This window comes from Notolepis coatsorum, assembly GCF_963971535.1.
Source record: "Notolepis coatsorum genome assembly, chromosome: 4".
Taxonomy (NCBI): domain Eukaryota; kingdom Metazoa; phylum Chordata; class Actinopteri; order Aulopiformes; family Paralepididae; genus Notolepis; species Notolepis coatsorum.
In genome coordinates this window covers 31,160,801-31,188,434 of record NC_140168.1, presented here as the reverse complement: position 1 = coordinate 31,188,434, position 27,634 = coordinate 31,160,801, and the positions used below count along the sequence as shown (strand labels likewise).

The following is a 27,634-nucleotide window of genomic DNA, read 5'->3' as shown; positions in this document are numbered from 1 at the left end:
CGCTGGCCACAAATAGTTTCCTGCAGAGTGTGTGTGTGAGAGAGACATTCAGATGAGAGGGAGTTCCAAGGGCAGGCAGTTCAGACAGTCCAAGTCGACGGTGGAGAAGAGGTCTGTGATGCCCTCGTCCTCGCCTAGGCTCAGGATGTAGTCTTCCCCCTCCAGGGAGAGGTTCAGGGGGGAGGGGGCGAGGGAGGAGGGGGCGAGGGTGACAAACGTCTGCTGGTCTTCGGGACGCGGGACGGGAGCGAGAGAGCCGGGCGGGAGGCGGGGGGAGAAGGAGGAGGACTCTGGGAGTCTGTAGAGGGAGCTGGAGGTGCCGTTGCTGATGATGCCGCTTCTGCATGTGGTGGAGCGGTCGGCTTCGTCTTGAGGAGGGGGGCGTTCCACATGTGATAGAACAGGGAAATAAGAGCGAGGGAACACCAGGGTTAGTATACTGGCCTGTCAAGGCTAACCGCAGTAACTCGAAAAAAGTCAAAATAGTGAAATTGAACTTGTCAATAAATGTTTTATCTTGTGACCAAGTTTCAGATGTTAATGTCGCTCAGTTTTGGAGATATGGGGTTTTAAAAACTGCAGTAACTACAAAATCACATTCAAAACCCAGGCAGACCGCAGTAACTTCCAAACAGTGAAACTAAGAAAAATGGCTTTAAAGTTTTTTGACTTGCCATCCAAAATGTGTTATAGGTAGATAGATAGTACCCAGATTTAACATGTATGAAGTAATCTTTAGGCATACAAAAATATGACCTAATTATTTTTAATTAACCCCAAAAAAAGCAGATACTGCACTCTGCTGCACGATTTCCTTAAATAATTATACAGGTAATGTACAGGCAAAGTGCAGTAACTTCAAATACAATGTTGTTTTCCCTCCAGCTTTCATAACTTAACCTAGCCATTTTGAAAATGAAATTTAACACCTGAATATATTGGAATGATGATCCAAATAAAATGGCTAGGTTAAGTTATGAAAGCTGGAGGGAAAACAACATTGTATTTGAAGTTACTGCACTTTGCCCGCATTTCATTGTACACTTGTATGCCGTGACAAATAAAACTCTTAAAAAATTATTATTTAAGGAAATCGTGCAGCAGAGTGCAGTATCTGCTTTTTTGGGGTTAATTAAACTAATTACATCATATTTTTCCCTTTTTTTTTTTTAATTTTTTTTATTATTGCAAAACAAAACTTATTAAAAGTCAGTACTCAACACACAATGTATAATGAAACTTTCAGTAAAGGTGGTTAAAATATATGCAAGTACAGAAACAGGATAAAACAAAAATAGTCAATAATAACATTTTAACCGTATACAGTGTATATCCAGCGAAGTTACAATTATATAAATGTTAGTATATAATATACCCCTAATACCTATTTTCTAAAACCCTACACACATATGCTCCAGCTCAAACCCCCCCCTCCCGGACCCCCTCTTGGATAGTACCTCCATTATCCCTCACTCCTAACCAGACACCACCATTATAGGCTAGCTTTTATTCTCTCCACCACTTCTAACCACATTGACATTTTGGATTCATTGAGCCCCAGAATTCTTGCTGTAGATATTTCTTGATATATCACATCGAGATATGTAAGAAACCACACTTTCCGGCACATTTTTTCCGGTTGAAACCAACGTGATGCGATCAGTTTTTTAGCTACTGTGATACCCGATAAAACCAATCTTTTTAGTTGTGGATTCACTGCAAACTCAAAAACATCATTCAATAGCAATACCGCGGGGTGTACAGGTATATTCCAAAATACGAGTATTGATAATTGTTGGGACACATCTTTCCAGAATGCCTTAACTGGTGGGCAGTCCCAATACATGTGCATAAATGTTCCTTCGTCCCCATTTGTACATTGGGAGCATTTGGAGTCTTGTATAAGCCCCATTTTGCACAGCCTTATAGGAGTCAAGTATGTCCTGTGAATATAGTTCAGATTGATTTGTTGATGATCCGGGTTCCTTGATGTAAGTCGGACATTTGCCCAGGCTCCTTGCCAATCAAAGTCATTTTCCAGGTCTGGTATATCCCTCCTCCAGACATTGTCTAGTTGAAGGGTTTCATACGAGGACGTTAGTAATTGATAATAAAAACCCGATACAAAACCTCCCAATGTATCTCTTTCATAGAAAAATTTGTGGTATCTGTGGTGTTCAATTGGTATGTGTAATGGAACACCGTGAGATCTCATACAAAGTCGTAACTGTATGTAAAAAAGCCATGTGGACTCGGTGAGGTTAAACTTTATGCAAATTTCGACATAACTACAGAGGCCCTTGTTATTAAAAATATCCCCTAATGAGTGTATGCCTCTTTCTTCCCATATAGGGAATCTTATAGGTCGTTTTCCCATTAAGAGAGCATTGTTATTGAATATGGGAGTGTGATTATGCCATACTTGAGGGTTAGGAAATTTCCTTTGTGTTTCCCGCCATGTCCTGATTGCATGGGTTATTATTGGGCCAAATTCTCGCTCACAATGCTTGATTGAAAGTTTAGTGTATGCTATGTCTTTCAATCTCTGTGGGGCTACTATGTTTTCTTCTAATTTTCTCCAAGATACCAAAGCCTCGGGGTCAAACCATATCTTCTTCAATGGTCTTAATGTGAAGGCATTAAAATATTGTAAAAAATCTGGGACTGCCATGCACCGTCTGCTTTATTTCTCTGTGCGGTGGATCTTTTTATGCGAGGTGGTTTGTTATTCCAAATAAATTTGTATGTGGAGGTTTGTAATCTTTTCCAGTAGCCCTCTGGAGGAGGTAACGGAAGCATTGAGCTGAAGAAATTGATTCTTGGTAATACATCCATCTTAACTATTGATACCCTTGCCTGTACTGAGTTTTTAAGTTTTGCCCACCTGTCCAGGTCGTCCTTGATTTTGTTCTGTATTTTTGTGTAATTGTGCTTCACCGTTTGTCTTATGGTGGGAAATATTTCCACACCCAAGCATCTGAAATGTTTGACCATGGGTATCGCACCTGGGAGGGTTGTCTCTTTTTTTGCACTGGTGTTAAGAGGAAGAAAAGCCGACTTAGGCCAATTTATTTTAAATCCCGATAAATCACCAAAGTTCTCTATCAACTTGAGTATAAGCGGCAATGTGTTGTTGGGGTTTTGCATGAACAATATTACGTTGTCCGCATATAAACTAATTTTATGATGTGTGCCCTTGATTACTATTGGTTCTATGTGTTGGGATTGTCTTATAAATTGTGCTAAAGGTTCTAATGATAGATCGAATAGTCCGGGACTAAGAGGGCAACCTTGTCTGGCTGAGCGTGATACCGGAAAGATATCGGAGATGAATGTGCCTGTTGTAATCCTGGCCGATGGGTCCTTGTATAGTACTTTAATCATATCAATGAAACCTTTTCCTAACCCCATCCTTTCCAATACTGCCCATAGAAACGACCATTCCAACCTGTCAAATGCTTTCATAGCATCCAGGGATAGTATCGCCTTAGGTGTGATGTCCTCTTTGTCTGTATCTAGTACGTGCAGTATTCGCCTTATGTTATCATTGATCAGGCGACCTTTTATGAAGCCTGTTTGGTCCGGATGAACTAAAGACGTCATATGCTTTTGCAATCTGATGGCTAATATCTTAGAGTACAGTTTGACATCGGTTCCGAGGAGGCTTAAAGGACGGTAACTACCGCACTCAGTGGGGTCTTTGTCTTTTTTGTGAAGAACTGAAATGAGTGCGGTATTTTGGTGTTCAATGAAGCTTCCCTCTTTGACTGAGTATAAGATCATATTTAGTAATAAGGGTCCAAATATGTCCCAGCAAGAAATGTACATTTCTGATGGGATACCGTCAATTCCCGGAGCTTTGCCGTTTTTCATTCCGGATATGGCCTTCTTGAGTTCTTCTAATGTGATCGGTACTTCTAACTGTTTAGCGTCTTCATCCGTAAGTTTAGGGAGAGTAATTTGATTAAGATATGTGTCTAATTTGTCTTGATCAAAGGTCGTTTCTGAGTTATATAAATCGGAGTAAAATTCTTTGAATGTATCGTTTATTATTTTGGGTTCTGTTACTAGAGCTTGTTGTTTCCTAATGGCAGTTATATCTGCAAATTTTGCATTAATTCTTAGTCGCATGGCTAATAGGTGACTAGGTTTAGAACCTTGGAAGTACTGCTGTTGTCTAGTGCTGCGTATTTGCAATTCCGATTTTTGTCTGTACATTGCTTTGATCTCTGTCTTTAGAATGTTAACTTGGTTATCTAGTCTAGTAGAGTTGTTGTATTTTAAAGAATTAAAAAGCGTTGAGTAAAGCGTTTCCATTTCAGACAGTTTTGTGTTTTGATTTTTGCGCAATATGGAGGTAAATCTATCCGAGAAATCCTTGATCATATTCTTTACCGACATCCATAATATTCTGGGATCTTGCACAGAGTTAGCATTATCTTGTAGGAATACTGTGAGAGCTTCTTTAATTTGTGTAATGAATTCCTTGTTGTTAAGCAGCATCGAATTAAAACGCCATCTTGGGGCCCGGGTAGATAGTGTACCAAATGTTGCTTTCAGGATTAAGTAGCAGTGATCTGATAGCGCATTGGGTGTCATTTCCACTTCATATTTATCAAATATTCTCGGGGATGCAAAGACGTAATCAATTCTGGATAGTGTGTTGTGTCTCGCCGAACGACAGGAGTACTTGCGGGTCATGGGGTTAAGTGAACGCCATAAATCAGTTACTCCTGTTGATTTCGACCAATCTTTTAATGCTTTAGATGAATTCTTTTGTTCGCTGGAGAAGGAAAGGTAAGTTTTGTCCATCCTTGGGTTCCAAATGGCATTAAAATCCGCACCTATTATATATGAGTACTCGGGATGGTTTAACATTTCTCCTGTTAGTGAAGTGAAGAAACCCACTTCGTACAAATTCGGGGCATATACCGCTGCCAATGCAATTTTCCTGTTATTGTGTATAATCCTAGCTATAGTTATGCGCCCCTCAGCATCCGACCATACCCCTTTCAATTCGATATTTAATTTGCGTCTGACGACTATGGCTACCCCTCTAGTTCTCGTAGCAAAAGAAGAGTGACTAATATTATGGTATATGTTATCCGCTAACGTATTTATGTCTCCCTCTAAAATGTGCGTTTCGCTTAATAGAGCCACGTCCACATGTTCTTTTTTCATCAGTGTAAGCACGCTTTTGCGCTTGTGTTGTTTGTTTATCCCACCGGTGTTCCATACCATTATATTCAAACTAGCCATAGTCTATGCATGTTTTCGTGTAGTTTTTGGTAATGTTTCTGGAGTATGAAGCTACAATAGATGCACATCCAATTAATGAGGTCCCGTTGAGAGCTGAGCTTAAAAACATATATATATATACAAATAAAAATCCGCTATTTTCCCCTCACCCAGAAAGTCGAACATGCCTGTGTTCCAAGAACACATCCTCCGCGATTGACTTTCTCCCATGGTCCACCGGATTGCCCAAACTGAGCATTGTAATCCTAATTTTCCTATGCTCATTGCCATAGGATCTAACATTTCCATTCTATTGCAATAGAATGTCGCTTTTGGTCTTGCACCTTCCCTTACTGTAATGAAGTATTGTGATAAATAACCTAAAGATAAAAATAAAAAATAAAATAAAAAAAAGAGAATAAACCTTTATCGACATATTCCTTTGAACCCTCCACCAACGTGTGGGGGGAAAAAAAAGGAAAAGATTGTAGAGCAATATTGACACCTTAATGTGAAGAACATTGGAAAAGAATAATGTAAGTTAAAATATATTTAAAAAATATAGAGTAATATTGACACCTTAATGTGAAGAACATTGGAAAAGAACAATGTAAGTTAAAATATATTTAAAAAATATAGAGTAATGAGAAGAAAAAATTTAATAAAATAAAAATCAATGGAAAGATATAGATAAGGAATAAGAGATAAATAATTATCAACGTGGAGAAGCCACTAGAACCGATTTAACTGATTAGATAAGATAGAAAAGCAGCGCCTTTTAGCGCTTCAATGTGCCTTTAATGGAGTGATTACTTAAATTGTTAGAATAACCTTGCTGTGCTCATACGTTTATGTGTGGTTAATTTTAAAGTATTATTAAGGACTGGTTGCACTTCATTTAATTTATTATCTGCTATGTGTATGCACACCGAATGTTATTGTTAGAGTTGTATGCTTCGTTGTCATGGTGCCTTATATTCTAGAAGGTTGTAGAATATACTAGTGCCTAGACTATTTTACATTCCAGAATGATCTAAGAGACCCAGGGCATTTGAGCGATAAACCCAGAATATTCCAGATAGATCTTTTTGCCTTGATATTTATTTGTCCCCTCAGAGACCAGAGACTGAAATTATAATGTATTATGAATCGTATTATACACAGTACACTTTGTTATAGACGACTTGCATATCGTTTGCTACTTTGATGAACACAACAATGTCATTCCAACACTGGTGGAATGACCTCATTGATGAACACAATAAAGTCATTCCAACACTGGTATATATTTAGAGAGAGGCTTAACTGATTCCGGCATTTTCGTCATGCTTTGGGTTATTTGCTACATTTTGATTCAGGAAATCCTCAGCTTCAAAAGGTGTATATGGACCTGACCTGCGGCCGTTATTGCCCAAGAATGATAACAGCGCCGGATATGCTAGCCTTGGCTTGTAGCCGGCTTTGTACAGCTTTTGCATCACATCTTTGTATGGTTGACGTCGGATGATGGCCTCTCTGCTCAAATCTTCGTAGATAAATATTGGTTTATCACCATACTTCAGCTTCCCACGTTGGTTGCGAGCATATTTGATGATGTCATCCCTTGTTGTAGTTTTCCGCAGAGTGACAATGATGACTCTCGGCCCGTTGATACTTTGCCCCTGGGAACCGATTCTGTAAACTTGTTCCACTTCTGGCACTTTGTTTGGATCGGTGTTTTCCAAAATCGTTGATAACTCTTTTGGAAAGTTGATGTCTTCGCAGTTCACTGCTTCATCAAGCCCCACAATGCGGATGTTATTCCGCCTGTGGTAACGTTGGGTTTCTAGTTGCCTCTCCATCGCTTCGTTTTTAAGCAATTTTATTTCCCTCCGATATTCCTCTTTAGCTCTTTCCATCTCTTCTCCCATCTCTGTCAAGCCACCTTCGTTCGCTTTGACTGCTTTTGTGTTTTCTGTCACCGAAATCTCCACTGTCGTGATTCGCACGGACTGCAAAGCGACCGCTCTCATAACCTCTTCGAATTTAGTATCGATGTGTTCAACGTGTGCTTTGGAAGCGACCATCTGTTCTTCTACGTGTGCTTTGAAAGCGACCATCTGTTCTTTTATCAGGATAGTCAGAGAGTTGAAGTCGGGCTGTGCAACTGAACTGCTTGTGTCAGTTGATGTTATTGGAGCAGTGAGGGATCCGATGGATGTTTTTGCTATTATCTTCTCAAAATCGCCTGCTTTTTCCTTCACGGTACTTTTTTCTGATGTTCCTGTTATGTTGTCATCTATTGTCTCCATCTCGGGGCCAGTTGTCCTTGGTCCCTGTGTATTCTCCTCTATATTCCCCGCGTCGGGGCTTGTCCCCAACGGATCTGCCACAGCGTCGCCTGTCATTTTCCTTGAGCGTGTTTCAATCGGCGCCGTTAGAATTGCTGTGTCTTGTTTCCTTCCACCCTTTCTCTTATCCTTATCCATGTTGTCTTTTTGATATAGTTAGTAGAGGGTCTTATCAATACATACGATGTGGTCTAATCTCTTTTGGTATTGTCCAAATAAGGTTTTTAAACGAAATTAACGATAACGGGAGCGGAGCTGTAACCAATTGCGTGCGCTACATATTGCAGCTAAACCGGAAGTCATTACATCATATTTTTGTATGCCTAAAGATTACTTCATTAATAGATGTTAAATCTGGGTACTATCATCCATCTACCTATAACACATTTTGGATGGCAAGTCAAAAAACTTTAAAGCCATTTTTCTCAGTTTCACTGTTTGGAAGTTACTGCGGTTAGCCTTGACAGGGCAGTATAGTGCAGGAAAAGAGTTAGCTAGTAGGCGAGGAGTAAAATGGATGCTTTATATTATAATTATATTATATTAAATAGACAGGTGTTTCTTATATTGTGTCAACTGTAAAGCCACCAACAAGGAGGGTTTTTATGAATTGTTCCTGCATGTATTTTATTTTTTTGTCAACTTTTTCTCCCATTTTCTATTTTTCTCCCATCCCAATTTCGTATTTCCAATTCTCTCCTCCCCCGTCTCGAACGTTGCTAGACTATGCCTCCCACTGGTCGGCTGCAGTGAGGACCAAGCCTTGCATCACGTGTCCCCTCCGGTACACGAGGAGGCAGCCTGTCGCATCTTTTCACCTGAACAGCACGATCTCTCAGTGGCGAGGAGTAACGCGTGGGAGGCTCACGCTGCCCCCGATACTCTGCTGTACAGGCGTCACCCAACCGACCTGTAGGAGTAGCTGTCCACAACGTCCGATCCCCACCCACCGGCTTTCCCACCCCTAACACTGGCCCAATTGTGTTAGTATGACGGCCGGCCAAGCCGGTAGCAACGGCGAGAGCTGGGCTCGATACCAGCGTCTCCTGCGTTAGTGCCGAGCGCCTTGCCCACTGCGCCACTCAGCCGCCCGTTTCTGCATGTATTTGACGTGTAGATTTGCTTTTCTGATTTTGTATTCAGTTTAGTTTATTTGACATTCAAATACAAGCATCTTAAAATGATCCAAAGATGGCACAAAGAAGTCACTTATTTCCATTGTGGTCCTTGGTCTCAGCAGCACATAGTATTTACATAAACATCAGCATATTGCTAAAAGTAAAATAAAAAAGGTAAAATGCAACATTGCAATAAAATATGTATAAAACCTACAGATCTCGTGACTAAAGCAGGAAGCCTCCCTCCACTGTCAGTCTCCCGAGTTTACTCTGGGACATAAATGTGCACAAACAATAAATAAAAGGTCCTCCTTAAAAGGTGCGGACGTGTGAAGATACACAATTAAGTTACAGCGAGGAGAAACATGCCTTCATTTCTCAAGTTCAATATTGTATTAACCCTTCCACTACCACACTACAGAAGGGTTTTCACTACCACACTAGACGGTTTTAACCCTTTGTCGTATGGCAGTGAACGAGTTAAGCTTCTGTATTGTTGCAGTGAAAGGGTTAAAAGGGGGAACACCACCCATTAATATTATTGACGTGTTTTTTTTTTTTATACTTCATTTACTATTTGTGAACACCCACACACACCCAGACACCCACACGCCCCTCTCCCTAAACCTAGAAATCAAGACATAATCCTGTTAACTGGTGTGCAGAAATCTGGGGCTGCTCCATAGACAATGAAATGGGCTCCAACTCTGAGGCCATAAAATGTTGTCACAAGGCCGGAATGAGACATTGAAACGATTTACGGTTTGGCGAAACAGATTGAGAAAATTTCACCAATATTACTTGCTTAATAGATAAATCTAAATTTGGTACTAAAAAACTTTCCAGGCAGGCTATGGAGCAGTTTATATAGGATAACTCCTAAATGTTTACAGTAAATTGATATAGGATAACTCCTAAATGTTTACAGTAAATTGATATAGGGTAACTCCTAAATGTTTACAGTAAATTGATATAGGATAACTACTAAATGTCTACAGTAAATTGATTAAGCATTACATCACACGCAGGAGTGGTTTGTGACCAATAAACCATGCCTAGGGGTGGTTGTTAGGCCCGAGGCGCAGCCGAGGGTCGTTAGACCCCCCTAGGCATGGTTTATTGGTCACAAATCACGACTGCACGTGGTGTAAAGCTTTTATACAACTGCCAGATTCATCCAACCTTATTTCTATACAATAAACACACATTAATCGAAGATTTATTGAAAAAACCATCCGCCAGAAAAAGTAGTTCCCACAACTCCATGTGGAAGCAGCTTGAAGTGCATCCAACCAAACTAACACATCCAACTGTGTATTATTGGAATGATTGAGAGAAGTTGCCTCATGTGGAAGCAGCTTGAAGTGCATCCAACCAACTAACACATCCAACTGTGTATTATTGGAATGATTGATTGAAAATTTTATTACCAGATGCAGAATATAAAGTAGGTAAAACAAATTAAAACGTTTTCTTTGCCCTATAGGAAAAAAACGTTTTCTTCGCCCTATTTTTTTATTTATTTCTTTTAGCCTAAACTTAACCAGTTGGAAACCAGGGGTACAATAATAAAATTAGCAATCAACCAATCAATCAATTCAATAGACCATGCTCACTTAAAACAGCGCTGCTTCTCTCTCAGTCTGACTCCCCCGCTGTTGCAGACAGGAGTGTGTGTGTGTGTGTGTGTGTGTGTGCGTGTGTGTGTGTGTGTGTCACAGTGTGTGTGTGTGTGTGTGTGTGTGTGTGTATGTGTGTGTGTGTGTGTGTATGTGTGTGTGTGTGTTTGTGGGTACGCCAGCGTCGGACAGTGAGAGTGAACGCTGCAGTGCAGTCAGTGGGGAGGAAGTAGAAATTTAAATCTATCAATTAATCAATCAAACAATCCGCGATTTTTCTTTTGTTCTAGATAGACTCAAGACCCATCAATTACATCATCCAACATTGTTTAAAGGGCTAACACATTCCCCTTGACAGAATCGCTTGATATTTAGTCGTTTAGTCGCCATTAACATATCCATTTGTAAAGATTATTGGCCACCTTCTTGTGATCCGGCGGAGTGATGTGATGTGGGTCGGTTGTGGGCGGGTCCTGGGCCAGCAGCGTGGATTGTTGCCAATAAAGACGTGTGAATGGCCAATCAGAATCGAGAAATTTGCATGCCGTTGTATAATATAGGATAACTACTAAATGTCTACAGTAAATTGATATAGGATAACTACTAAATGTCTACAGTAAATTGATATAGGATAACTACTAAATGTCTACAGTAAATTGATATAGGATAACTACTAAATATTTTAAGTAAATTGATATAGGATAACTACTAAATGTCTACAGTAAATTGATATAGGGTAACTACTAAATAATTTAAGTAAATTGATATAGGATAACTACTAAATGTTTACAGTAAATTGATATAGGGTAACTACTAAATGTCTACAGTAAATTGATATAGGATAACTACTAAACGTTTACAGTAAATTGATATAGGATAACTACAAAATCTTTTAAGTAAATTGATATAGGGTAACTACTAAATGTTTACAGTAAATTGATATAGGGCAACTACTAAATGTTTACAGTAAATTGATATTTGGGTGATCAAGATCCTGCACCATGTAAACCAGGCGACCACCGATTCTATATTTTGATTAAACCTGAACAGAAAAAAGTTAATATCAGGAAGGCAGCAGGACCGGACGGCATCCCCGGCCGCGTCCTAAAAGTCTGTGCCGACCAACTGGCCCGGGTATTCACTGACATCTTCAACCTGTCCTTAGAACAGGCTGTCATCCCCACCTGTCTGAAGAAGTCCACCATCATCCCTGTACCCAAAAAATCTACGCCCGCTTGCCTCAACGACTACCGCCCTGTAGCCCTCACCTCCATAGCCATGAAGTGCTTTGAGAAGCTAGTGAAGGGCTACATCTGTTCCTCCCTCCCCATCAACCTGGACCCCCTGCAATTTGCATACCGCCCTAACAGATCCACGGAGGATGCCATAGCCCATGTGCTGCACACAGCAGCATCACACCTGGACAAGAGGCAGGGGAACTATGTGAGAATGCTGTTCATTGACTACAGCTCAGCATTCAATACCATAGTCCCCTCCAAACTCATAGCCAAGCTCAGGGACCTGGGCTTGAACTATGACCTCTGCCAGTGGGTCTTGGACTTCCTGACGGGCAGACCCCAGGTGGTAAGAGCAGGCAACTGCACCTCCTCATCCATCACGCTCAACATAGGGGCCCCCCAGGGCTGTGTTCTGAGCCCCCTCCTCTACTCCCTGTACACACATGACTGCGTGGCACAGCGGAACAACAACACAATCATCAAATTTGCTGATTACACAGTAGTGGTGGGCCTGATCTCTGCCAACGACGAGAGGGCCTACCTGGAAGAGGTAGAGAATCTGTCACAGTGGTGTCAGGAGAACTGCCTCTCCCTGAACGTCAGCAAAACAAAAGAGATGATTGTGGACTTCAGGAGGTCGGGGGTCAAGGACTACAGCCCCCTCAACATCGACGGGGCACCGGTTGAGAGAGTGAACAGTTTCAAGTACCTCAGAGCCCACATATCAGAGGACTTAACATGGACCACACACATTGACAGTGTTGTGAAGAAGGCACGACAACGCCTCTACTTCCTCAGGCGCCTAAGGAAGTTCCAAGTCAGTCAGAAGATACTTAGGAACTTCTACTCATGTACAATCGAGAGCATCCTGACTGGCAACATCACCTCCTGGTTTGGGAATAGCACTGCACAAGACCGTAGCAGACTACAAAGAGTGACACGTTCAGCCGAACGCACAATTGGAGGGGGGCTTCCCACCCTCCAGAACATTTACAACAAGCGGTGCAGGGGGAAGGCTAAGAGAATCATCAAGGACTCCAGCCACCCGAACAACTGCCTCTTTGAACTGCTGCGGTCAGGCAAGCGATACCGGAGTCTTAAGGCGAGCACAGAAAGACTCAGAAGAAGCTTCTATCCCCAGGCCATCAGGCTGCTCAACGAACAATAAACACTATGCAACAACCATCAAATGCACACAGCACACACATCCACACGCACACACTCACTTTAAACAAACAACTCACTGCAGCACCCACTTTACACACTTTAGAACACCTAAACACACTTTACACTTTATATTTATTGGTAAAGGATTTGCACTACAACTCGTACACCTTACTGTAAATTGTACCTAAATTGTACCTCATCCCATTTCTGCACTATATAGTATTGTATATTAGTACATTGCATAGTATATTGTATGGTAACTCAGTTACTTCTATTCTGCATCGAACATTGTACATATGTCTATACTGAACACTGTGACCTCTATTTTTACTTCTATTTTACATACTATACTATTTTATTTCATACTTATCTTGTCTAACAGTCTCTGGAGCGTAACAGTAAGAAGCATTTTGTATAAAAGTATTCTCTACTTCTGTATGACAACTATTAAAGAAACTTGAACTTGAAAAGCTCAAGTGCCCACAATCGCACGAGAACGTGGTCTGGGATTGGGGGGGGGGGGGGTGGCGGCTGATCAGGAACAAGGCTCACCTTGGGACTCCACCTTGACGAAGGTGGAGGAGGAAGAGATGGAACCCTTTCCGTTGGTGGATAAAGAGCGGTGGTTGCCGTTGGTCAGGCCGCCCGAGGAGGGGACGTGGTCGTCGGAGCAGAGGAACACCTCGATGGGCCCCTGGGTGCTGCTCAGGTAGACCTGGAGGCTCTGGGAAGAAGGACGAGAGAAACAAAAGGATCTGTCGCAACTTCGTCCTTCAACAAACAAGGTGCAGGAACTGGAAGAAACCGTCGAGGGAGAACGATTCAGCAACTCTTTTGGATGTTCTAAAAATAATGTGCTTTATTCATACAAAATTTATCTTTATTCATTCACCCTTGTTGGCTCTGGAAAGGACAATGCGGAGAGACGCAAAGTCAAGAGACGCATACAAGACACAAAGTCACGTGTCCCCTCCGGTACTCGAGGAGGCAGCCGTCGCATCTTTTCACCTGCACAGCGCGATCTCTCAGCGGCGAGGGTCTGCGTGGGAGGGACACGCCGCCCCCGTCGCTTCCCGATTGTGCTGCGCAGGCGCACCAACCGACGTGTAGGAGTCGCGTTAGTGGCGAGCGCATTGCCCACTGCGCCACTTAGCCGCCGGTAATAAAGAAACTTGAAGAAAATAACCATAGAAAATAAAATGCTGCAATCAAAGTTCTAAAGGGGAAGAGAAAGGGTTAAAAAGGAACACGGGAATTATGGGAAATGTGCTTTACCGTCTTCTCCAATTTCCTCTGTGCAGAAAGCTATTCTGCTGCAAGCTAGCCTAGCTTCGAAAAATGTATTGAAGTAGATACGGAACAAGAGCCTAACGTCAGACGGGCGTGGCCGGGCACACCGAGTCGAATTTTAGAGCGGGCGGAAGCGCACGGAGGAAGGCACATTTACATTGGAACAGCTGTAAATGCCTAGTCTATTGCGAAGTCAGTCCCTGTTTGAAGATTTTTTTTAAAGATTTCCAGTTCCAGTATTCTATTGTCCATTTTGCATGTATAACCAGTTATTATATAATTAATTAGAATGTTAGAATTCATTTTAGAATGATGATCAGTGTGACACAGTGACTGTACTCCTGAAAAAGTATAGTAATATGGTTTATTTGTATTGGGAAAGATACACATTAGCTGGTTGAACAACATCTATATGTGTGTGGTAATAATGCAGATATTGAGTGTATTTCTGTGAAAATGCACGTGGCGCACGCCTCTGAATCCGACCAAAGCGAAAACAATCGCTTCCAACCCGCAAGTCGCACAGCTACGTCCGTAACATGGGAGCGAAAGTGACACGCTGGTCGCCCGCCTTCGTGCGCGGCTGATGTCTGGGCTGTAAGACTCCGGGAGAGGCGTTCTTGGCCAACAGCTCGGCTAGCTGGTCCGTATCCGATTCCATTAATTTAAGCTAGGCTAGCATGCAGATAGATAGCTTTCTACTGAACGCACAATAGAGGAAATTGGTATCCATCTTCTTGTCCCGACTCTGGAGAAGACGGCAGGCGCATTTACCATAATGTTGGCGTGTTCCTTTAAGTACCATTTGCCATGGAATACTTTTTCGACCAAGAGTTTCACCTTCATGTGGTTATAAACTGGGAAACTAGTTTCTTCTCCACCTCTATATACGGGCCCCTTTAAGTCAAGAGTTAATTAGGCTAAAGCTGGAATGTCAATCGGTTAGAAATTTAAAATGACGGCTGCAATCGCTGTCCTGGTAAACGCATTTAAAACTTTTGAGTGCAGTGCCCCAGCAATTTTGAGGAGTGAGTCAATGCTACTGCTGAGGTGGACTCCACTGCTCCCTCTACATAGGAAAATAATGGCCAAAGCAGCGCACAGCCGTATTGCTTATTTTGTAGGCAGCTTCAGAGGATGGTAGACTGTAAAAAAAAAAGATGCATGTCTATTACATAGGCAAGTTAATTATTATTATATCCTGTTAATTTTTTTGCAACATTCCTACGGTCATACCATGTAAGAAATTTGATTAGTATAGGTAGGTTATCTCATTCATATTATAGTTGATGGTGCTATATTCACCTATGGTAGACATTTTCATTTCCCCTTCTCAGGTAGCACCCGCCCCTTCCTGTACAGTCTCCTGAACGTCAGCCATTCGGGGCCTTTGGTCATTATCATTTGGTTGTGTGTGAACTGGTTGGTTCATCCTTTTATTTGTTGTTCTGCTTACCACAGGAGGTTGGTTGGTCTTGTGACACGGTTGCTTCTGTATCGCTTTGCCTTGTTCAGTTTCTCCTTATCGAGTTGATTGGAGGAGTCGTTTGTTATGTCGTTTATCCCTCATCTGGTTTTTGTTTGTCTCGTTTTGTTATTCCTCGTTTATTTATGGATTCCATTCCCCTTTATTTAATGAATATTATTTACCCGGCCTCCAGCCGGGACTTGTAACACAAGTTACTGAATGGATGACGATGTCTGATGTGTTGCGACGCGAGGTTCCCTACCTCGTCAGGGTGCGGCACTTCCATCTTGGTCTCGGCGGGGGCTCTGATCACAATCACCGTCTGCTCCTTTAGACTAGGCATCTTCTTCACGTCCTCGTACGTCAAATAGGCAAATGTTGAACCACAGGTTAAGGAAAGCAGCAGGGATGTGAACGACTAGACGATTAATCAGTGGATGATGCACACGTAGACAACAGAAGTCCTAGTCGGAAACGACTAGTCATTTAATCAGTGGTTGATGTACACATAGACAATAGAAATACTGAATTAGCCAATCTAAGGTTTTATCTGCGCCTAAAGTTGCCAGAGCAAAACACTACATTTCCATAGCTTGTTTATATAATAGTGAATCTGCAATTCACATATTCTACAAAATGTTTAACATACCAAGGCAAAAGCTATGCCATCATCAGTTGCACAGACCAGGCATGTTTTTGACCTACAAAATAAAATAACCATCCCCTCTCCATTTTAGGCACGTCCGTTAGTCAACTGACCTATCTCAAGCCTGCGCTCTTGTCTTGATCCTCCAATCACAACTGTTGCTTCCTCACAAAATAATTTGAAATTCCCATCCCTAGAAAGCAGTACAGTCATCATTGCTTCGCGTCCCGTTACACCATCTTCATAGCGGCAGCTCACATTTAAAAAAAAAAATAAAGGATATTTATTAGTGCTTATGTCCTCAGACATCTGAATAACTTGGCGTCTGCAGCTCAGTATCATTTCATCCAGTCTCCTCTCCTCGTCACAGAGCTTCTCCACCTCCTGGTCCAGAGGTCCGTCAGCCTCCACGTTCAATCGACGGCCCCTAAACACAAACATCCAATAAGTCAGGTAGGTAACTAAATAATAGATCATACTAATCAGTAGGGCTGAGTTAGAAAATTCTAAATGCTCATTTGAATGAGCATAATCTGTATTAATTCATAAAATTCCAGAACGATCTTTACATGATCACAAAAGTAAACTTAGTACATTCCATTTAACTGCTTTGTTGTAGTCCATTCTTAGTGTAAATATTAATATTCTTAATAATGCACAAGTGCAGAGGGTACCTTGTACAATTACAGCATTTTTCTTTCACACCAAAGCAAAATTGGTATTGTAACAGAAATATCCATAACCACAGATATTGAAATATATCTAATCTGAATGGAAGGCGACATCCAGCCCTACTAATAATCAGCTCTGCTCGTCACCACATTGGAGCTGGAGGGCGGCCTGGTGGCTAGAGGCCGTCCTGTATCCAGAACGTTGCAGGATCCAACCCATGTTTCCGTCTGGTCAAAGGTAAAAGACACTGTAGTCCAACATACTCCAGGGGGCATCGCAAATGGTTGACCCTGCACTCTGACTCGACTGGTGAAATGCATACACTGACTGAGTTATAAAAGGCGATCAACTGTAGTTGGAAAACCATTAACACAGGCAAGCGACCTCTGTGGTGGTCATTACTGTGGTCATGTCCACCCTAGTTGGGACCAGCGCCATGAGACTATGGGCAATAAGCATGCCATTGGCCAACTTTCAGTCGGAACCCCCCCCCCCCCTTCCGCTATCTGCGACACTATTGCAAGGGCACCATCGCTGCATCCTTGGCTTGGCGACACTCCGATTGGTTCAAAAGAAATACAAACAAGCCAGAGCGTATTTTCCCCCTATAGCAGAAGAATGACGTCTGGCGCAGTGCCAACATAGAGTGGAGAGAAATATGGATACGCAAGTCTATGTCCATCTACTTGCAATTGGGGCCGTCAGTTCTTTGAATAACTTCATTACAAATTCTGCCTTTGTGGCATTAGGGCGAGACAGCACCCCCTAATAGGGAAAACAAATATTTGAATAGATATCACTATGAAACTTTGCCAGTTTGTTATGCACATATAAACTAAGAAAAATATATTACAAGTTCTGAATTGTATGTTTATATATGCAAATGAGGCACTTCTCCATTAAATATGCAAACATTTGCATGTATCGCCAAGACTTGCATCACCAACATGGATAATGCCAGTTCAAAAACTTAGTTTCATTTTGTTGATACATTCATAACTAAACTTATTATAGAGGGAATTTTTGCTATGTCCTCTTATCAGCCCATACATCAGGAAATAATGTCTACGGTCATAAAAAAAGACTTGTCTACAGTCATAAAAAAAGGATGTTTTGCCTAGTTTTGGTATAAAATGTACTATAAACCCAGCTATGTATCAACAAACCCTTCTATAATAAGAAGCATAATATGGATGGAGGACGCGACCCTCTTTGCGCCGCCCCTGTGCCTCAAATAGATTCGCCATCAGCTCTCTTTAATTTTTCAAAATGTTCAGTTGCTATTGCATGCACTCATCTGTGTTTCACTACACACATGAGTGCATGCTTACCAACTGTCCGTCTGCAACACTACTATCACTGACATCTAAGAAGGGAGATCCCCCCCTTGAATGGCCCTTCTAAGGTTTCTCTCCTCCACACTGCCTGTGGTGCATTTTTCCCTATTGTTAGGTTTTAGTGAGTTTTTCCTTACCTTCACGTGGGGTATGTCTGGGAGTGCTTGCATTAATTTGCATTTATTTTAAATTTGTTGGACCTTATGGTGTTCTTGTTTTGTTCTTGACTTATTGTTATGTTTCTTCTTGACGTGTCCGGCCCATGGGGACATTAACGTGTTGTCAGGCCTTACAAATAAATGTGATTTGATTTGGATGGGAAGAAATGTGGAAAGTTTGGTGTGTGTGTAGTAGAGCTGCACGATTAATCGATTTTTAATCGAAATCGCGATTTGGAATGATGCAATTATCAAATATTTTTTTTACTTTTTTAATTAAATTTTTAACGAGGAAGTCCCATTGAGATACAAGATCGGTTTGGGAGAGGGAGGTAAGGGGTTTTAGATTGTGTGTTGTGAAGTTTAGACTTCAGAGAGGGAGAGTAAAGTACAGAAAAAAAGGTACTGTTGGGTACCGGTATCGATTCCCAGGTAAAAATAAACATTTTCAGGCTCGGTGTCCCGAAAAGACCCACCGCGTAGGCCAGATGCAAGCCGCATTTTACAATAAACCTTTGTGGGGCTGCTTATTTTTTTTTTAATAATTATAATCGCAAAAGTATTCGCAATCGCAATTAGATTATTTCCCAAAATCGTGCAGCCCTAGTGTGTAGGTACTAGGGAAATGGAGTTCCAAGACTAAGTAAAATGCATAAAAACTAGTTTAGAAAACAACCTCAAAGTTCTGTATTGTAATTGGGATCTATGGACACAATCAGACAAAATTACGGTAAGTTTAAATGTATTTAGAATTGTATGCCCCTTTGAAAAATAGTTTTCGAATATTTATCCTTATATTAAAAAAAACAGTAAGGAAAATGTTCTGGTGTCAAGCATACGTCAACGGTTCCAAGATGCAAAGGCTATTGCCTAAGTCATAAATAAATGTAAAAAAATTAAATCCTATCCAATTAGCTCAATCAGAATGCTCAGCAGAATACTCCCACCGCTACCCTCATAGAACGGAGACATCCCTACTTACATCCACTGGATGTTGTTCTTCGATTTCTTCTTGATGAGGCGGACGCCCTCCAGGACATTGGTGATGTCATAGAGGCGTCTCTTCTGGACGTTGAGCTCCCTCGCCACCACATTGAGGTCCACCACTCCGTCGATGGACCGGGCCAGCAGCTGCAGGAACTTCCTGGTCATCAGGCCCAGGGACGTGTCGCTGCGCGCCTTGTCTGGCGACAACTTGGACTTGGGTTGAGCTATGGAAGAAGAATGGCGATCCCAGACAAGAGGGGGTCATCGTTAGGGTTGGGTACCGTTCACATTTGAACAGATACTGGTATCTGGGAATCAATACCGGTACCAGACGGTACCTTTTCGGTACTGTACTCCCTAATAACAATTTTTATTTCAGTTGTAAAACTAAAGTCTAAACTTCTCAATGTCAACAACACACAACCTAAAACCCCTCCCTACCTCCCTCTCCCAAACCGTTCCTACACATTTTTTTTTATATGTTGCATGATCATGTATACATTTATTATGCATTATAATTAGGGATGCACAATAATTATCGGGCCGATATCAGCAATTATGACATCATCCCGATAAACCCGATAACGTTATTGATAGCTCCGATAATATAATATATTTTTTGGTAAAAAAGATTCGATGTGGGTGAATTGGGAAGAAGGGCGTTTGTTTTTACTGTAGGCTCCTCCCGTTTTGCCAGTACAGTGGTACGACTGATAGCGTGTGGTTTAGGAAGAGGGCGTTTTACACAAATCCAGCGCTCCCTTTCTTGGCTGTGACGTAGCCACGTAAGTTTCAGATGCAGCGCGGATGTAAACAAAGATGGCGTCAGAGTAGTGTGGCAATAGTTTCAGAGGAAAAAAGGTTTGCTTGCTATTTGTAACAAATGTAATGCAGAAGTTCCACGAGGAGTTAAAAGCCTACGACGACGCGCAAGCAGCTAAAGCTTATTGCTCCGTAGTAGCCAGGTTAATTTGCACCACCAAGCACTGCTTAAAAGCTAGCGGCTTGAGCCCTTGAGTCATTTCTGTCAAACTTCATTAATTTAGCAAACGCCTCGTCAATAGGTACAAACGCCACGGGTTCCTTTGTAGCTGGCTTTGGATTCACAGCAGCTTCACAGTCGATATGATGAATTGAAAATGGGGGACCCTGATGTAAACAAGACAAAAGTCTTTCTCTGGTCTGCATCCCCTTAACAATTGTATGTTTTGAGCTGTACTGTACCCATTCTGCAATCTGTTAAAGTTTTCAATCAGTCGTAGGCTTTTAACACACCATCGTAGCGGTGGTGATGTTGCAGGTGACTTGTTAGGTTGGATGTATTATACGTTTTTGACGGATTGTGAATTTTCTGATTCAAATTATATTTATTTGGAAAAATAAATATGGTCACTTTATCAGTCAAAACTGTTGTCTTGGCTTTGTTTTGTTCATAGTAGTAACGCTCATGTCATGATAAATCTGGTTAGGTCAAAACAACAGGAATAGACATTTAAAAAAAAATTATAATACAATAAATATCGGTTATCGTTATCGGCCTTGAGGAGCAGAAAGTTATCGGTATCAAAAAATCAATATCGTGCACCCTAATTATAATTGTTTAAGTTTAAATATGCGCATTATCTGGCCATCCTCAGTAAATACCATCAAACTCTTCTGACCTCATCTGGTCTTTCCAAAGACCAGAGATGGAGCACACACACGCACTTTGTGTGTTTATCATCATCAACTATCCAGTTAAGACTTTATAGTGTAACGGAAGGATTTTGAAATATTAAATCTTCGCTGTCGTGCCTACAGCTAGTACAAAACGCCGCTGCCAGACTGTTGACCAGAAGCCATAAGAGACCACATCACCCCTGTTCTTGCCTCCCTTCATTGGCTTCCAGTACGCTACAGAATACATTTAAGGTTCTCCTGTTCGTTTTTAAAGCCCTTAATGGTCAGCCCTCCTCCTAGACCTCCAATCCCCCTCAGTGTTTCCCACAGGATTTTGTGAGACTGTGGTGGGTGAACCTCTGCCTCTCTAGGGGGGGTCTGAGGGCAAGCAAAATAAAGAGGCTAGATCTATGATGAACTTTGTGCTCAAAACACAAAATCGACTAGAGCAGTGCTTCCCAATCCTCTCCTCGAGGCACCCCAGCCGTTCAATGTATTTGTTAAATTCCACCACCAGCACACCTGATTCAACTTAGGAGTACGTTTAGACGGAGAGAGTCTGAACAGAAACCGCAAAAGTAGTCTTACGGTTTCACTTTTAATTTTGCGTTTAGACGAGCGTTTTGGGATGGAATTCTCCGTGCAGACGAGGCTGTAACAACTCGAGACAACGGAGCCCCGCTGTCACACGATTGGCGCATATGTCACATGACGTGCTGTGAAGACCCGCCCTACTCTGCCTCTGATTCTCAGACTGTGGGTGGGGAATGTGATTGGACCAAAGCAGAGTCACTCACAGACAGTGGGTCCAGTCACGCCGCGGGACAGATTCTTGTGTATTTAAAAGTACTGCCAATGTAGCCTTCAGGTGATCGCCATGGATAGAATCAGACATGCTTTATTTACGCTTCTAGGCTACTGGCGCATGCCTGTGATGTAAGCAGTACACGCGACGAGAGCCTTGAGAACCCTTTCGTCATCGTTTTATGCGGTTTGACAGTTTAGATGAGAGCGCAAAGGTTTAGCGTTTCTAGGAATTCCACCCTGGAAGGTGGTCTCACTTTTTACGGTTTCACCCCGTAAAAACGCTGTTTCCGTATAAACGAAAGGAACATCCGAAAAAATATTTTTGCAGATTCACCTGCTAGCGTTTCCGTCTAAACGGGGCCTTAACTAGCCCTTTATTAGTTGAATCAGGTGTGCTGGTGGTGGAATTTAACAAATACATGGAACGGCTGGACTAGAGCATACATTTGAGCCATCAAAGAAATTAAGCAAAAGTAGTTACCCGTGTTGAACTGGTTTATTTTTTAGAAAATAAAAGAATATACTGGATTACTATTACGACTACTTTTTTTTATCCACTTTTTCTATTTTCTATATTTTCTCCCATCCCAATTTCATATCATCCAATTCAACCCTCCCCTGTCACGGACGCTGTTTCTTGCCTCCCACAAGCCGGCTGCAATGTGGACTAAGTCATACATAGCACAAGTCCCCTCCGGTACTTGAGGTAACAGCAGTCACATCTTTTCACCTGCGCAGCTCGATCTCTCAGTGGCGAGGAGTAACGCGTGGGAGGCTCACATTACCCCAGAGACACTTCCTGATTCTACTGTGCAGGCGCACCAACCGACCTGTAGGAGTCGCTGTCCACAACGCCCGATCCCCACCCATCAGTTTCCCACCCCCTAATACGGCCAATGTGTATTAGTACGGACGACCAGCTAAACTGAAAGCAAATGTGGAGCGCTGGGCTCGAACTGACGAGCCCAGAGTCTCCAGCATTTCGTGGCGAGCGCCTTGCCCACTACGCCACGTAGCCGCCCCTACTATTACGACTACTACGGATAAATCCCTATTGGCAAACTTTATATTTAAAAATTATATATATTTAAAAACTTTAACACCAGGTTCCTTAGGTCAGCGGCTCCGGATGTCTAACCTTAAGCTCAGGGGGGGGGCTGTTCCTTTGCTGTCACAGCCCCTGAACTGTGGATCAGCATCCCCACCTCCATTAGGCTTGCCCCCTCAACAGATGCCTTCAAGTCTAGACTCAGGCCATGGTTACACTTACGTTTCATTTTCGAATAATTTCGTTTGCATGTCCAAGTTAAAAGGCAACGCCGTTTTGGCAGGCAATTTCGTTTTCCTAGCGGCAACGCTCAAAAGGGGTTTTTCATTTTCAAAACTCCCCTGCAACACTGCCATGTAAACTGCGCGAGCCAGATACGGAGCCGGTCACGCCCAACGCCCATGCGCAGTAGACACCGACGCATGGTGATTGAGTGTTCGTTCGGACGTCTGCAAGGCGCGCTTTGCGATGCTCCGGAGAGATATGGACTTTACAGCTGTGCTCTCTATCTGTCTGAGAAGCGGCGCGGGGCTCTGCTGTGCTTTAACACACACTCCCGACCGAGGGGCACACACATGCTCACACACGCGCTGTGCTCTCTCGATCTGTCTGAAGCGGAGCGGGGCTCTGCTGTGCTTTTCACACACTCCAGACCGAGGCGCACACAGAAATACCTCCCGCGCATACAGGAGACAAACGACGTCTAACTTGCCTGCCAATACATAACGTTCTGAAAAGTGAAATGAAACGTTCATGTTTTTCCTTTCATGTAACCGCAGCCTCAAACCCACTTCTACTCATTAGCATTTCCCGATTTACTCATTTACTCATGCCCCGTTTGCTTGCGTCTCCTCCTGTATAACTGAGATGTGATTGTTGTCTATATGTTGTCTAGATGTATATCTACCCTCTGTACAGCACTTTGGTTGACATGCTTCATGTTTAAATGTGCTCTATAAATAAATCTGATTGAAGAGGACGTGCTGGCCAGTTTGCCCCCCAGTTTGCCCCGCAGTGATGAAACACTGCTAGTCATCCAAAAGAGTTACAATAGAAACGTTTCGGATTGATCGTAAACAAATTGTCTCACGGCGTAAAACTCGTCTTTTTGGTACGGTACGGAACACCGTTGGTCGCTCATTTCACTCTGTACGCATTGACCCTCATTTAATTTCAAACCTTTTTCACAAGATTTTTTTTTAAGTTGCCCTCGTTTGCAAGACGTCGAGTTTACATGCCAGTGAAATATTTAAAATGATGATCGTCTGTAAAAAGGCGGAAGAGGTAGCCAACTTTCCCCTTTCTGCGCCAATGGCCTCGCTCTACCTCGGCACCAGCCCTGGGCCCAAACCAAGCACAGTATTACCATAACGCAAGAACATGTCCGCCGTGGAGAATTGCATGCCCCGTTCCCTGGGCATTGTCCAGAGTCAATGTGCGGAAGAGGCTTAGTTTGGGGAGATTTGAGGTATCTCTCGACGCAGGCAGAGAGTCCTCGTGGAAACACGAAGCATCTGTGAATCTAACCGCTTTTGCACGTTCTACACAACAGCGGAGCGTTGCACACAGCCTCACTCTGGTCACCGGCCATTCCGGTGAATTTGGCCCACACAAATCTTTTAGACCCCACTCTGGTAGAAAGTCGCCCATCTGCAGAATTCACTTCCCCATTTAAAACCTGCTTTAACCCTTTCACTACCACACTACAGAAGGTTAACCTCTCTACCACACTAGAGGGTTAACGTTTCACTACCACACTACAGAATGTTTAACCTTTCTATACCACCCTACAGAAGGTTAACCTTTCACTACAGAAGGTTTAACCTTTCTATACCACACTACAGAAGGTTAACCTTTCACTACAGAAGGTTTAACCTTTCTATACCACACTACAGAAGGTTAACCCATTCACTACCACACTACAGAAGGTTAACCTTTCACTACCACACTACAGAAGGTTAACCTTTCACTACCACACTACAGAAGATTAACCTTTCACTACCACACTAGACGGTTAACCTTTCACTACCACACTAGACGGTTAACCTTTCACTATCACACTACAGAAGGTTAACCTTTCACTACCAGACTACAGAAGGTTAACCTTTCACTACAACACTACAGAAGGTTAACCTTTCTCTACCACACTATAGAAGGTTAACCTTTCATTACACTACAGTAGGTTAACCTTTCACTATCACACTAGAGAAGGTTAACCTTTCACTATCACACTAGAGAAGGTTAACCTTTCACTACCACTACAGAAGGTTAACCTTTCACTACCACACTAGACGGTTAACCTTTCACTATCACACTACAGGTTAACCTTTCACTACCACTACAGAAGGTTAACCTTTGACTACCACCCTACAGACGGTTAACCTTTCACTACCACACTACAGAAGGTTAACCTTTCACTACCACACTACAGGTTAACCTTTCACTACCACTACAGAAGGTTAGCCTTTCACTAACACACTAGACGGTTAACCTTTCACTACCACACTACAGAAGGTTAACCTTTCACTACCACCCTACAGACGGTTAACCTTTCACTACCACCCTACAGACGGTTAACCTTTCACTACCACCCTACAGACGGTTAACCTTTCACTACCACCCTACAGAAGGTTAACCTTTCACTACAGAAGGTTAACCTTTGACTACCACGCTACAGACTGTTAACCTTTCACTACCACACTAGACGGTTAACCTTTCACTACCACCCTACAGACTGTTAACCTTTCACTAGAGAAGGTTAACCTTTCACTACCACACTACAGAAGGTTAACCGTCTGTAGTGTGGTAGTGAAAGGTTAACCTTCTGTAGTGTGGTAGTGAAAGGGTTAATAGTTCCACACCACGGCGACATGTTTTAGGTTAGTTAGCGTGCAGCGATGACACCAACTCCGCGGAGAGTTGGCTCACGTTCCTCTTTTGCACCAACGAACGGTTCTCTCAATCTGTGAATAGAAAGCATTGAATCTTAAATGCCCATAATCTCAATATTTAAGACCGAATTATCCGTCGATTGCGATCCTCGTGGCATGATCCCCGGACGATAGTTTGTTTGCGCAGCTAAAACAGAGGCGTGCAAACGTAACCTTACTAATGAAGGTGGCCCTAAAAAACAAACAAGTCATCACCCACCCAAACCCCTGCTTTTCGCTGCCCTGAGCGCTTGAGACTCAGCGGGCCTTTTGGAGGTCCTGCCATCGTCCTGGAGGTGCAGAGGGTCTCCCACTTCCAGCTCCAGCCTCCTCTTTGCCTGGGGAAAAAGGGGGGGGGGGATTATGCGTTGTTGAAAGATTAAAAAAGCAACCTATAACACAAGCACATGAGACAGTTATGCAAAGTATCCCTGGCTAAAACAAATGTGATGGTAAAACCGCACACAGCTAAATAGTTGTAGTTGTTCAACATGTTATAATGGATCACAAGGAAGGTAGCCATGTTGGGCTGGATCTCCCCTCGTCCTGACGTTTAGTTAGCAACCATTTGCACACTTATAAGTGAGGCGTTGGGTGGTGGTATTATAAAGCAGTACGAGGGGAATACATGGAGTTTGACATGTCATTTTAAACAGTGTTGTTGTGGCTATAGCTGGTGTTGAGGATTAAATAACTGGGGGATGATGGCAAAGACAGTGTACTTATCTAATGGGAGCAGAGCAGCGTACCATCCCCCCGCCGAGCGGAATGTGGGGCCTTGCTGTACGTGAGCTGCTCTGGGCAACAAATGCACTGAAGTGATGTCAGTTTCAGTATACTAAACAGTAAACACTATCCCAAACACACTGCCGCTTCTTTCCTAAATTGTTCAGGTTGTTTCAACATTACCGACAACTTTTTAAACGGCTAGCCCCATGTAGGGTTTGATGATGGCTACTAGAATGACGACATGCTTAGCCGGGGCATCGACAGTAGTAGTAATATAGATAAGACGTCTTGACAAGACAAGTTTGTTATATATACAACAAGTTAGTTGACCAAATAGATATGTAACGTATTAGTAAAACAACCGAGCTTTTCAACAAGCAGCGCGCCTGTCAACAAGGGAGAGAAGCAGCCTCAGCAAGCTAACGTTGACATGGATCCAGTGTCCAAGTTATTATAAGGCCATCTGTGGTTAAATATATTTGAGTTTTAAAAAGATGAAAACACCAGTTAGTCGCTTCTTTACCATTACAAGGGAGTTAGCTGTCAATCTTAGCCGACTCGTAGCGATACAAATGTAACGTTAGCTGTGTGGCTAACTAGTAGCACCGAGCTAGCCCGGGTTTAGTGACTGACTTGCTACCCGGATGGGGGGACATCACTTTAGCATCAGTCCTAGGAGAGAAAAATTCAGCGAAGTTGGGTTTTTGCAATTTCAGTTTTTTTTTAAAACATCCATTTACCTGGGTGGGTCGCCCGGGCGAGTCCGCTGCCTGACCTGTCCCGTTTGTTGACGGTCCCACCGGGGTTGTATACATCATCACACTACTACCGTCGGTCACCGACAGTTCGGGAGGGAGCCCGGCATGATCCACGGTCCGACTGGGACAGGGCAGAGTCGGGGACGTTTGGATGTTTGAAGACAAAAGCGACAAAAACGTGTCGTTGTTGTCGTTAGAGGTGCTCCTCCCGACCCCCGAAGTGATGACTTTCTCCGGGACCGAGGCAACCCCCCTTCTCATTTTATTATACAGGCTCAAGTGGACCCTTTGTCCCCCTCCGCAACTTGAGCTTTTTTCCATAAAATCCACCGTGACCCGGTACAAAATAATCCCACTGGTCAATATAACAATGTCTCGTGAGTCATTTCGGTGGTGATTATTTGCAGTTGACTCTGTCAAACGGGCAGATGCATT

The 27,634-nt window shown here is 42.7% G+C and overlaps 1 protein-coding gene across 1 annotated transcript; it reads right to left on the bottom strand.

Moving 5' to 3' along the window:
* On the bottom strand, positions 1–27,634 carry e2f3 (E2F transcription factor 3). Its single transcript, XM_084311898.1, has 7 exons — positions 27,182–27,634; positions 25,933–26,050; positions 19,264–19,492; positions 16,322–16,541; positions 15,731–15,886; positions 13,263–13,434; positions 1–368 (listed from the first exon to the last, which is right to left on the bottom strand). Exons 1-7 carry the CDS (start codon positions 27,518–27,520, stop codon positions 49–51), a joined length of 1,554 nt encoding a protein of 517 aa, XP_084168024.1. The 5' UTR covers positions 27,521–27,634; the 3' UTR covers positions 1–48.